The following is a 12,263-nucleotide window of genomic DNA, read 5'->3' as shown; positions in this document are numbered from 1 at the left end:
CATATCCAAGTCAAAGCCGTTGAAGACGATCATTCAGCATCATCTGATGTCACGTGCACAGGACTGCACGGGAAATTCGGACCAGAGATTGCAGTACATTATGCAGCCTATTCAGTTTTGGTTTTGAACACTTCATCACCCATTAGCATTAAATACTGTATGTATATTGCATGTGGATTTTTTTTACAAATCCTGCCCCAAGTTTCTTTAATATCATTTGATATCCTCAACATGGTGACTAAGGAGTCTGCACCTCATCCCTCCCCTCATCTTTTGAGGCTAGGCAAGTTGAGCTGAGAGCTGTAAATGTGTTGTGATGAACTGTGTCAAGATTCTATCAATAGCGTACTGTATCCCCCTGCGGCTTCTTTCATCCACTCGACTCTTCATCTCCTTCAGTTTCTGGATCTTCTTTGTGTCTCCATTCTCCTTCATCCTCTCAATCAAGAAGTCCATGTGGACATGAGTGGACAGAGCATCTACATTCAGGGCGATCTGATCCAGTCTGACAACATGTTGGTAGGCCTTTTCAAGAAACCGAGTCTTCACTGCTGTCAGTTCTTTCATTTCCTCCTCTAGATTCTCCAAGAGACTCAACTTCCTCTTATTTTCGGCTTTGTTCTGTTCATACTTGTCCTTAATGTCTTGTAGGGTCTTATCAGTTTTTCTTGTCTTGCTGACATAGATCCACTGTTCTTTCACATGATCTGATACAAGACACTTCTTGGTACAAACAATACAGCGTCCTCTTTTCATCACCTCACAGTCTCGAGGACACCAGGCCACTGTGCATCCTGGGTAGTGACAGTTCTCTTTACAGATGTTACAAGTAGTAGCCCCTTTATAGAAAAGAAACAAATACCCTCCATTGACCTTCTCTTTCTCTTTGTAGGGCTCATCAACTTTCACAGTGAAGTTCTCATTCTTCTTCATCTTATCTTCATGTTTCTTCAGAGCTTCTTTTATCTGTCTGATCTCTGTCTGCTTCTTTTCAATAAACTTAACTCTCTCCTGCAGGTTGTGGATACAGGCTTTCAGCTCCACCTGTTCATTCAACACTTCCACAGTTATCTTCAGTTTCTGAGGTGCAGTTTTTTGCAGGGAATCTATAAACTGACTCAGTCCCTTCATTGTTATTTTATCAGCATGTTCCAGATCTTCTCTGTCCTCTGTCCGGTCTTCATGTTGCCTGTTAGCAAACAGGAAGTAAACAGGTTGTTTATTCTCATCTCTGGCACATTTAATTGTTGCAGCATCGAGAGCTTCAAGGACATTTTTTGGTTTCTTTCCATCCGAGTGTGTGATCAGAGCAACGATGTTCTTCTCCATGTCGTTTCCAAACAGAGACATCACTGAATTGAAGATGTACCTCTGTCGGTCACTCAGTCGATTATCTGACGCCTTCATCACCAGACCCACTGCACTGAGTTCACGAATTCCTGCTTCTGAGTGGAACAACTCATATAATCCGTCTCTGACCTTGAGGTCACACTCTATGTCTCTGGTGTCTCCAAATCCAGGAGTATCAATGATGGTCAGAGAGAAGGGCAGAGTTTGACCTTCAAAACCAAAGATCTCGTACACGACCACATCTGATGTCTGACTCTCACCCTGACTTATCTCCTCTTCCTCTACAATCTTAAACCAGATGTCGTCTTCAAACTTCACTCCCATGGCGTAGTTGACCAGAGCGTTGATCAGAGTAGATTTTCCTGTTCCTATTTCACCAACCAATAAGATGGTTTTGTTCACTTTGTCCAGGTTCTTCTTACCAACAGTCTTTCTGGTCAGAGTTCCTATCTTCTCTTCCTTTGGTCTCAGCTGGTACAGAGTAGGAGATCCTGAACGGATCAGAGTAGTCTTGTAGACGATGTCGTAGTTATTGATCCTGTGGAAAAAACAAAGAGTGTGAGACTAGGGCTGCCCCCAAATAGTCGACCAAATTTTCATTGGTCGATTGGTCGCAGGGGGAAAAAAAACAAAAACATTTGGAGCTGTGCCTTGTTAAAATTAAATCAACATCTGGGGCGGTGTTTAGCTCAGTTGGTAGAGCACCCGCCCCATGTGTTGAGCCTATAATCCTCACCCGGTTCGAATCCTGGCCGAGCGGCCCTATCCTGTCATGCCTCCCATTTCCTGTCTCTCTCAGAACTATCCTGTCATTGAATTGAATTGAATTGAATTGAATTGAATTGAGACAGTGGAAGGGGGGCTGACTGACAGAGGTAACAGCCGGTGAAACGCTGTTATAAAAACACAAAAAATATTTCTGTGCGAGACTATAGGAAACACTTAATCGCCCGGGCGTTTAATTGAACAGGCGTTTAATATGCTGAATGAGGTCGGACCTCCGGCAGCTTTTAGAGCACAGGCGCGTATTTGCACGCGGGCGACTATTTGGTCATCTACGGCATGTTCCCTGGTTGCAATACATAGGGAACATAGGACCCTTTTTCAGAAAAAGGGTCCTATGTTCCCCGGTCACATACAAAGCGGGGAACAAAGGGATTACCCCTCCGGACTTCTGTGACCCGAGATACTTTCACCAGATGTGAAAATGGTTTATTTCTCCATAACAACCGACCAACTATACATTATCCTATTATACGGCTTAAGAGTGAAATAATTAATTTGAAACATAATTTGATGAAAACACAACTTTTTGCATTTCAAGTCTGGTCACTTCTCCACTGTTTTGCTGAGCTTCCTCACAGCTTACCACCACTGTTGTGAATGTGGTATGAATGAATAATGGTTACTGTACGCGGTTTGGGTATCGGGTAATGATAGAAAAGCGCTATATAAATGTAATCCATTATTATTTATTATTATTACTACACGTATATGGATATTTTTATAAGTGGATATTTTCGTCCTCATTTTAAAAAAAATTCTGTCCACACCACAGAAATAGGCAAAACTGAAAACGATCGCCTCTGAAGCCTGCAATGCCATGCCCGGCCCATAGATGGCCATTAGCAAACTGTATAATACCACAGAAGAAGAATGTTATGAGCATACGCAGTCGAGTGGTCCAGAAAATGTGAGGTTTTCTGTTTTTTCCAATATCATCCGGCTGCGGACACAAATGGGCGCTCCTGTCGTTAGGGGGTTCCCGTTCTCGCAGCTAGGAACGCCCCCTTTTTCTGCCTACCCACACTTGTCAACATCCAGGTTAATATCTGGGTTAACATTGCAACATCTGCTAGCTAGTTATTTCGTTAGCTAGTAATTTTTTCTTGAATGTTTTTCAGAGTGTTAAGGTTAGGTTAGGTTTAGGGTAAGGTTAAGGGCCGAGATATACTTGCGAGCTGCCACGCGTATCCTGCGTCGCGTCACCTCGCGTTGATATGTGCGTTCGGTCGCAGCCGACGCATCAAACGGACGCAGATTACGCGTGGCAGCCATGATGCGCTCGCGTACGCGTAGTTTACAGCAAGTATAACGAGGACACAAAAATAAAGAAATGTATGGTCGGAGAAATGGGTAGTCAGACGTCATGTGCCCGAGCATCAGCTGATAATGAGGGAAAAGTCACAGAGAACTAACTTGACATGAGGAGCAAAGAGAGGCTGAAAAAAGTCCTTCTAAACTAACCCTAACCCTAACCCTAACCCAATGATTAAATGATAAAAAATGCTTCGACTACTATATAAACAAATACAAACTGAACCGACTATACCAGGGGTACTCAAATACATTTGTCGAAGGGCCAGAATTTTTCTTAACAGACACCTTGGGGGCCGCACATTCAAATAGGCCTAGATTGAAATTAAATTCACCTTTTTTGTTTCATTTTTATTTTACTTGTAAGCACATAATTTTTATTTATACACTTCATGGTGTTTTTTATGATATGAAAAATCTTGACATTATCATACTTCTTAAACCGGAAGTACGTCACATGAAACACTACCAGGAACGCCCAGGCCGCAGCCAGACCCTTCTCGTTATTTCTGGTAAACTAATCACAATAGTCATAGTTCACTTACAGAGTTTTGTTGGAGGCTTTGGCCACTGGCAGCAGCCTCAGAAGAACCTCCTTTGAAGTTGAGTATTTCTTCAGTTCAAACATGTCCAGATGTTCTCCTGATGACAGTAAGATGAAGACCAGAGCCGACCACTGAGCAGGAGACAGTTCATCTGTGGAGAGACGTCCTGATGTCAGGAACTGTTGGATCTCCTCCACTGCAGAACTATCCTTCAACTCGGTCAGACAGTGGAACAGGTTGATGCTTCTCTCTGGAGATGAATTTTCCGTCATCTTCTTTCTCACATACTCTGCTATTGGTTGACTGAATTGTGAGGCACTTCCTGTCTGTGACATCAGGCCTTGTAATAGAGTCTGACTGGTCTTTAGTGAAAGACCCAGAAGGAAGCGAAGGAACAGGTCCTGGTGTCCATTTGGACTCTGTAGGGCCTCGTCAATAGTGATCCTGTGGCTCTCCTCTAGACATGGTTGACTGTCGACCATCACTGAACTTTGGACAGAATGTTTTTCCATGGTCGACCAGACCACAAACAGAGCAGCAAGAAACTCCACCACACTCTGATGGACAAATCTGAATACCTTGTTCTTGCCCTTCTTCATCTGATGCTCCTCTTTAACAATCTGTGAGAACAACTCTGAATACACAAACTTATCTTTACTGTTGCCCTCCTCCAGGTCATCTTCACAGAAGACCAGGCTGCCTTTTATCATTTGGTTAAAAGCCAGTTCTGGGAGTTTCCTGATGTGCTGAATGGTATCCTTTGAGCCATACTTTTGTTTCATGTGTCTGGTCTGAACCACCAGGAAGTGGATGTACATCTCAGTCAGGGTCTTGGGCAGCTCTCCTCCCTCTCTGGTCTTCAACAGCTCCTCCAGAACTGTAGCAGTGATCCAGCAGAAGACTGGGATGTGGCACATTATGTGGAGGCTTCGTGAGGTCTTGATGTGGGAGATGATCTTTCTGGCCTGCTCCTCATCTCTGAACCTCTTCCTGAAGTACTCCTCCTTCTGTGGGTCAGTGAACCCTCTGACCTCTGTCACCATGTCAACACACTGAGGAGGGATCTGATTGGCTGCTGCAGGTCTTGTGGTTATCCAGAGGCGAGCAGAAGGAAGCAGTTTCCCCCTGATGAGGTTGGTCAGCAGCACGTTGACTGAGGTGGACTCTGTCCCATTAAGAGGCAACTTTTCATTGGCAGTGAAGTCAAGTTGAAGGTGGCTCTCATCCAGTCCGTCCAAGACAAACAGGAGTTTGTATTCACTTTTGTCAAAGTTTGAGTTTCCTGATGTCTGTAATGTTGTGAAGACGCCATTAAGAACCTTCTGTTCCATGTATGAAGTTCCAGGGACATACCTGCGAATAAGTTCTGCCAAACTACACTGTACTTCTCCCAGTGAATTCAGCTCGCTGAGGGTGAATGGGAAAACAAGATGCACGTTTTGATTGGTTCTTTTTTCTGCCCAATCCCACACAAATTTGTGCATCAGAAAAGATTTACCAGTTTCTACTTCCCCCACGGTCAGCACAGTTCTTATGTTCTTTTTCATTCCAGAATGGTCTGTGAAGATGTTGCTGACTTCAATTCCTGCAGAGTTGTCAGATGCCATTTCAATTTGCCTGATCACACCAGTGGTACGTGTTTCTCCTCCAGCTGTGACATACGGCTCTGTGTAGATATCATCCAATGGTTTCTCATCCTTCTTTGTGGTCCATCCTTCTTGTACACATTTAAACCTGCCCTGAAGGTTCGACTGGAGCTTTTCTTGGTACGATGTGATGGTTTGTTGTGGCATAACATCCTGGTATAACACTGGAACATACATAGAACAGAGAGTTAAGCTTTTCTACCAAAGAGATCCAAACATAGAGGTATCACCACACTAGGGCTGTCAGATTGAATTTCGCTATTCGAACAGAATTCGAATGATTGTCAAATTGAGAACATTCGAAGGTGGAAACTGACATTCGAACGTGTGCCTTCCGTAACGAGGCAAATTAACGTAGTAAGTTGCGACATTCGGAGTAGTACACATGTTGATAAAACAAACTATTTTGTTGTTGTTGTGCTCAAGGTAGAGCTGCAGCTTCAAATATATGAGAAAAGTTTTTTTATTACCCGTTTATTCGGCTGCCACGGTGCGCCTATGTGTCCCCACACTACACACAAAACTTTTTTTTTTAATCGATCGATCCGCGGACCTCTTGTGTCCCGATCACGGCTCAGCTGTGATCAGTTGCACCACCAGTGTTTCCCATACATTCATTTATTCGTGGCGGCCCGACACAAACAAAATACATCCGCTATGAATACATTTTTCGGCTTTTGCAATATCGTTCCTTTCATTGATCTCCTCATAGCCCTCTTTCTCCATTATTGGCATTTGTTCACACTCTCACACACACACACACACACACATAGAAGTGTGCATGCATGACAGCAGTGTGCGGTAAAAGCGAACCCCTACGGACGATCCAACCACCCGCCACAGTCTGCTTGCAAACCTGTGGGAAACACTGACTCACTACTTGGGCTATTATAGTTCGATTTCCCTTTTTATAGGCTAACTTGGTAAAACTTAAGTGTGTTGCAAATGTAACAGATTTGGTTGGAATGTCCTTTAGTGGACACAGGACATAATAATAAGCTAGTATAGGTGGATATAATGAGCTAAAAATCCATCCATCCATCCATTTTCATCCGCTTATCCGGAGTCGGGTCGCGGGGGCAGCAGTCGGAGCAGGGATCCCCAGACTTCCCTCTCCCCGGACACTTCCTCCAGCTCTTCCGGGGGGACCCCAAGGCGTTCCCAGGCCAGCCGAGTGACGTTCCTCGGGGCCTCCTCCCGGTGGGACATGCCCAGAACACCTCCCGAGGGAGGCGTCCAGGGGGCATCCTATACAGGTGCCCGAGCCACCTCAGCTGGCTCCTCTCAATGTGGAGGAGCAGCGGCTCTACTCCGAGCTCCTCCCGGGTGACAGAGCTCCTCACCCTATCTCTAAGGGAGCGCCCCGCCACCCTGCGGAGGAAACTCATTTCGGCCGCTTGTATCCGAGATCCCGTTCTTTCGGTCATGACCCAGAGTTCATGACCATAGGTGAGGGTGGGAACGTAGATCGACCGGTAAATCGAGAGCTTTGCCTTTCGGCTCAGCTCCTTCTTCACCACGACGGACCGATACAATGACCGCATTACTGCGGCCGCTGCACCGATCCGCCTGTCGATCTCGCGCTCCATTCTCCCCTCACTCGTGAACAAGACCCCAAGATACTTAAACTCCTCCACCTGACGCAGGAACTCTCCCCCGACCTGGAGGGTGCGAGCCACCTTTTTCCGGTCGAGAACCATGGCCTCGGACTTAGAGGTGCTGATTCTCATCCCAGCTGCTTCACACTCGGCTGCAAACCACCCCAGTGCGTGCTGAAGGTCCTGGCTCGAGGGAGCCAACAAGACCACATTATCCGCAAAAAGCAGAGATGAAATCAAGTGGCTCCCGAACCGTACCCCCTCCGGCCCTTGGCTGCACCTAGAAATTCTGTCCATAAAAATAATGAACAGCCACGACAGCCCCGCAACATCCAGAGACTTGAGGTACTCTGGGCGGATCTCATCCACCCCCGGTGCCTTGCCACTGAGGAGCTTCTGGACTACCTCAGTGACTTCAGCTTGGGTGATGAATGAATCAACCTCTGAATCTTCAGCCTCTGCTTCCTCGACGGAAGGCGTGTCAGTGGGATTGAGGAGATCCTCAAAGTATTCCTTCCACCGCCCGACGATATCCCCAGTCGAGGTCAACAGCTCCCCCCCTCCACTGTAAACAGTGTTGGTGGAGCACTGCTTCCCCCTCCTGAGGCGTCGGATGGTTTGCCAGAATTTCCTTGAGGCCGACCGGTAGTCCTCCTCCATGGCCTCCCCGAACTTTTCCCAGACCTGAGTTTTTGCTTCCATGACCGCCCAAGCTGCCGTCCGCTTGGCCTGCCGGTACCCGTCAGCTGCCTCGGGAGTCCCCCGAGCTAGCCAGGCTCGGTAGGACTCCTTCTTCAGCTTGACGGCATCCCTTACTTCTGGTGTCCACCACCGGGTTCGGGGATTGCCGCCACGACAGGCACCGGAGACCTTACGGCCACAGCTCCGGACGCCCGCGTCAACAATGGAAGTGGAGAACATGGTCCATTCAGACTCAATGTCTCTGGCCTCCCTCGGAATCCGGTCAAAGCTCTCCCGGAGGTGGGAGTTGAAGACCCCCCTGACAGGGGATTCTGCCAGACGTTCCCAGCAGACCCTCACGATACGCTTGGGTCTGCCAAGTCTGACCAGCTTCCTTCCCTGCCAGCGGATCCAACTCACCACCAGGTGGTGATCAGTTGACAGCTCAGCCCCTCTCTTCACCCGAGTGTCCAAGACATACGGCCGGAGATCAGATGACACGACTACAAAGTCGATCATTGACCTCCGGCCTAGGGTGTCCTGGTGCCACGTGCACTGATGGACACCCTTATGCCTGAACATGGTGTTCGTTATGGACAAACTGTGGCTAGCACAGAAGTCCAATAACAAAACACCGCTCGGGTTCAGATCGGGGAGGCCGTTCCTCCCAATCACACCTCTCCAGGTAACACTGTCGCTGCCCACGTGAGCGTTGAAGTCCCCCAGCAGAACGATGGAGTCCCCAGTTGGGGCACTTTCCAGCACCCCTCCCAGGGTCTCCAGGAAGGCCGGTACTCTGCACTGCCGTTCGGCCCGTAGGCCGAGACAACAGTGAGAGACCTATCCCTGACCCGAAGGCGCAGGGAAACGACCCTCTCGTTCAGTGGGGAGAACTCCAACACATGGCGGCTGAGCTGGGGAGCTATGAGCAAGCCCACACCAGCTCACCGCCTCTCACCGTGGGCAACTCCAGAGTGGAAGAGAGTCCAACCTCTCTCAAGGAGTTGGGTTCCAGAGCCCAGGCTGTGCGTGGAGGTGAGCCCGACTATCTCTAGCCGATACCTCTCAACCTCCCGCACGAGCTCAGGCTCTTTCCCCCCCAGCGAGGTGACATTCCATGTCCCTAAAGCCAGAGTCGTTGTCCGGGGATTGGGTCGCCGGGGCCCCCGCCCACGGCTGCCACCCAAAACACACGGCACCGGCCCCTCATGGTCCTTCCTGCGGGTGGTGGGCCTACTGGAAGGCGGGCCCACGTCGCTCCTTCGGGCTGGGCCCGGCCGGGTCCCGTGGGCAGAGACCCGGCCACCAGGCGCTCGCCTGCGAGCCCCAACCCCAGGCCTGGCTCCAGGATGGGGCCCCGGTGTTGCCGATCCGGGCGACGTGAACTTCTTCGGTATAAATCCACTCATGAGGGGTTTTGGAACCGCTCTTAGTCTGACCCGTCACCTAGGACCTGTTTGCCTTGGGAGACCCTACCAGGGGCATTAAGCCCCGGACAACATAGCTCCCAGGATCATTCGGGTGCTCAAACCCCTCCACCACGGTAAGGTGGCGGTTCAAGGAGGGGTGAGCTAAAAATAAAACACATAAAAAATGTGAATATTATTAGAATATTTAACATAAGATGGGTTACAAATTCGAACCTGATTTGGGGGGAAGATTGACAGCCCTACACCACACCTTATGGGGGGCACTCACTACAGGATAATCGGGCCGATTTTTGTCACGATCTCCCCCTTACGATCAAAGCCAGCAAAGGCCTGATTGTCGGATGTCTGCAAACGACATCGTGTCCGATTTTCCTGTGGTGTGGGGGGTGTTTCTGTAATAGTGATTTTGTCCGTTCCAAACCGCTCGGACGGCCTCGGAAGGAGAGATCGTAAATAATAAACATATTTCATATTTGCGACTAGAAATCCTGTAGTGTGTGGGGTGTTCCGAGGGGAGCCGAGCACAACGTGTAATGTCATGTGTACCGGACCAACAGCTAATCCAGACGCGAGCTGAGTCAGCTGACTGCCGTGTTGCCATGGTGACTCGCAGTACCGGCAGCTGACTGACGGATGTACACAAACAAAACAGTGGTGAACACGAAAGTTGTAATCCATACAGCCCACATTCCCCCCATCTCCATGACTTGTTCCATGGTCGTTTTCTTTTATTATGTGTTTTTTCCTACAGAATTAGGCTGAAAACCACCACCATTTCGTCTACCCGTTTGTCCGCCATGTTTGTTTGTACTGAAGTCACGTTTGACCACGCAAGATTTGGAATATTGAGCGTGAAGAACCCGATAACTCTGCTGAAGAATCGGTTCGTGTGTGGTGTGCTCCGAGTAGAGGGCTGCATTGGGAGTGGGTAGGCCTGGGACGATAATAAATTTTGCTGGACGATATATTGTCCCACAAATTATTGACAATAAACGATATTATTGACACTTTTTTTTTAGAACAAATTAACCACTAATATAATAATAATATTTCATAATAATGCAAGTAGACCCTTTTAAATGCGAGAAACTTTTATTTCTCATGAGTATTTTTTTAACCATTGTAATTGGAATGACAAGAACTTATAGCTACTATCCTAAAAAAATGTAATAAACAAAAAATAATAAACAGTGCAGTGCAGCTCTTCTGTCCAATAGCTAACGTTACACACCTGAAGCTCCACTTTTCATTCAAACAAACTAATATGACTTCCACAGATGTAAGATTTCATCAATGAGACTAGCATTTATCTCCTAAAAAGTATTAAACCAGCCGGCGGTAAACCTCTAAAAACCTGCTGATAAGTTTTCTTAGTCGTTTGACCGGCCCGTGAGCTGCTGCAGACGGCTGCAGACTGTGGGAAGCCCCGCTCCTCCTGCTCGCTGCTACCACATTAGCTCCAAAAACGTCGGAGGAAATCTCCTAACAGGCGCTATGCGGATAAACTGACCACAGACTGGGATCTAAACTGTGACTTTCTCGCATGAAAAAATATTAAAACTTTAAAAAGTGACGTGTTAACAGCGAGAATTACGGTAAAATAGATTTTAGCTGCTTAGCTTTACAGCTAGCGCTGCTGGTTGCTGCCAAATGCATTCTGGGAAACAAAGATCCTGGATGACTGAGAAGAGGGTTCACTCCTTTCATTCTGCTATGGAACAAACGGCCCAGGTGCTGAGACCGATGCACAGAGTGAAGCCTCTTGTCATCCAGCCTGGTTGGAGGTGAGAGACCAGGAAAACAAATACGTGCGCATGCACATGGCGATATATCGAGGTCGGAAAAATGATCGAGTTCATTTTCATTTATCGTGCGATTAATTGATTTATTGATTATCGTCACAGGCCTAGGAGTGGGTCCCACCGGGTCCCACAGGACCCAACGCAAATCTCACGGGAGCGGGCAGTTTGAACTTTGCTGTGGGCAGGAGCGGGCGGCTTAAAAAAACCACTGCGGGATCAGGGATCGATTTATTTCATTAAAAACGAAATAGGAGCGCTATTCCTTTTGTTATCATCAAGTGTGTGGTCTTCAAATCTGTGAAGGTTTCAAATATCCTGTAGTGTGTGCCAGCCATAAGTCTGCCAAAAGGTGTTAACAAAGGGAAAGATCCAAGTTCTTGTTGTTCAAAATTCACATTCTGAGGTCTCTTGGTATATTTTGTTTGACCTCAATAAGAAATACACATGATAAATACGGATAACCATGACTGCATCTTACCTTGTGTTGTCATCAAATCCTTCCTGTTGATCTCCTGTAATGCTTTATTCACCACCTCCATAGACTGTCGGTCGTACTGCCCCACTATTATGTCCACCGTCTCACACCTGTTTGCTTTGTCCAGGTGACTTGTACGGATGCCTGTACGTTCCCGGAGGTACCACTTGAAATTGTCAAATTCTCCTTCTTTCAAATCTTCCAGAATGTGTAAAATCACCTTTTTATCAGCCATTGTCCTCTCCTGTTGAAATAGAAATGCTTGTTTAATCATTGTGTGTGACCAGCGTTGTAGCTGTCATCAGAGTCAGTTATACTATTTAAGTTCATTTAAATTGATTATTAATCATTTGTAGTTGAAAATACGAATAATTTACGGGATTATATTTTTGTTAATTCATATGGATGTAATGATGTTAAAAAAGGAATTGTATATTGTTTATAGCGGAACTAATGTGTGCTGGTATCAGCGGTGTCAGGTTGTTTTGTTTGACGCACTCTTAACTTGACCATGCCATGAGCCGCGTCAGTAACGAGTCCAGTATGGCAAGGCAAGGCAAGGCAAGGCAATTTTATTTGTATAGCCCGTTTTTACAAACAGTTTGTCTCAAAAGGCTTTACATGGCATCGTAGCAACAT

General features: G+C 47.1%; 1 protein-coding gene across 1 annotated transcript; it reads right to left on the bottom strand.

The window, feature by feature from the left end:
* Positions 1-279: 279 nt before the first annotated feature.
* Positions 280-11,647, bottom strand: LOC310995015 (uncharacterized protein; the record flags this gene model as incomplete). Its single annotated transcript, XM_083983945.1, has 4 exons — positions 11,628-11,647; positions 4,198-5,802; positions 3,993-4,089; positions 280-1,888 (listed from the first exon to the last, which is right to left on the bottom strand). Exons 1-4 carry the CDS (start codon positions 11,638-11,640, stop codon positions 280-282), a joined length of 3,324 nt encoding a protein of 1,107 aa, XP_083840071.1. The 5' UTR covers positions 11,641-11,647.
* Positions 11,648-12,263: the final 616 nt, after the last annotated feature.

This window comes from Trachurus trachurus, assembly GCF_905171665.1.
Source record: "Trachurus trachurus genome assembly, chromosome: 12".
In the NCBI taxonomy this organism is placed as follows: domain Eukaryota; kingdom Metazoa; phylum Chordata; class Actinopteri; order Carangiformes; family Carangidae; genus Trachurus; species Trachurus trachurus.
Note: the sequence above shows the minus strand (reverse complement) of the source record. Positions and strands in the feature narration are given on the sequence as shown.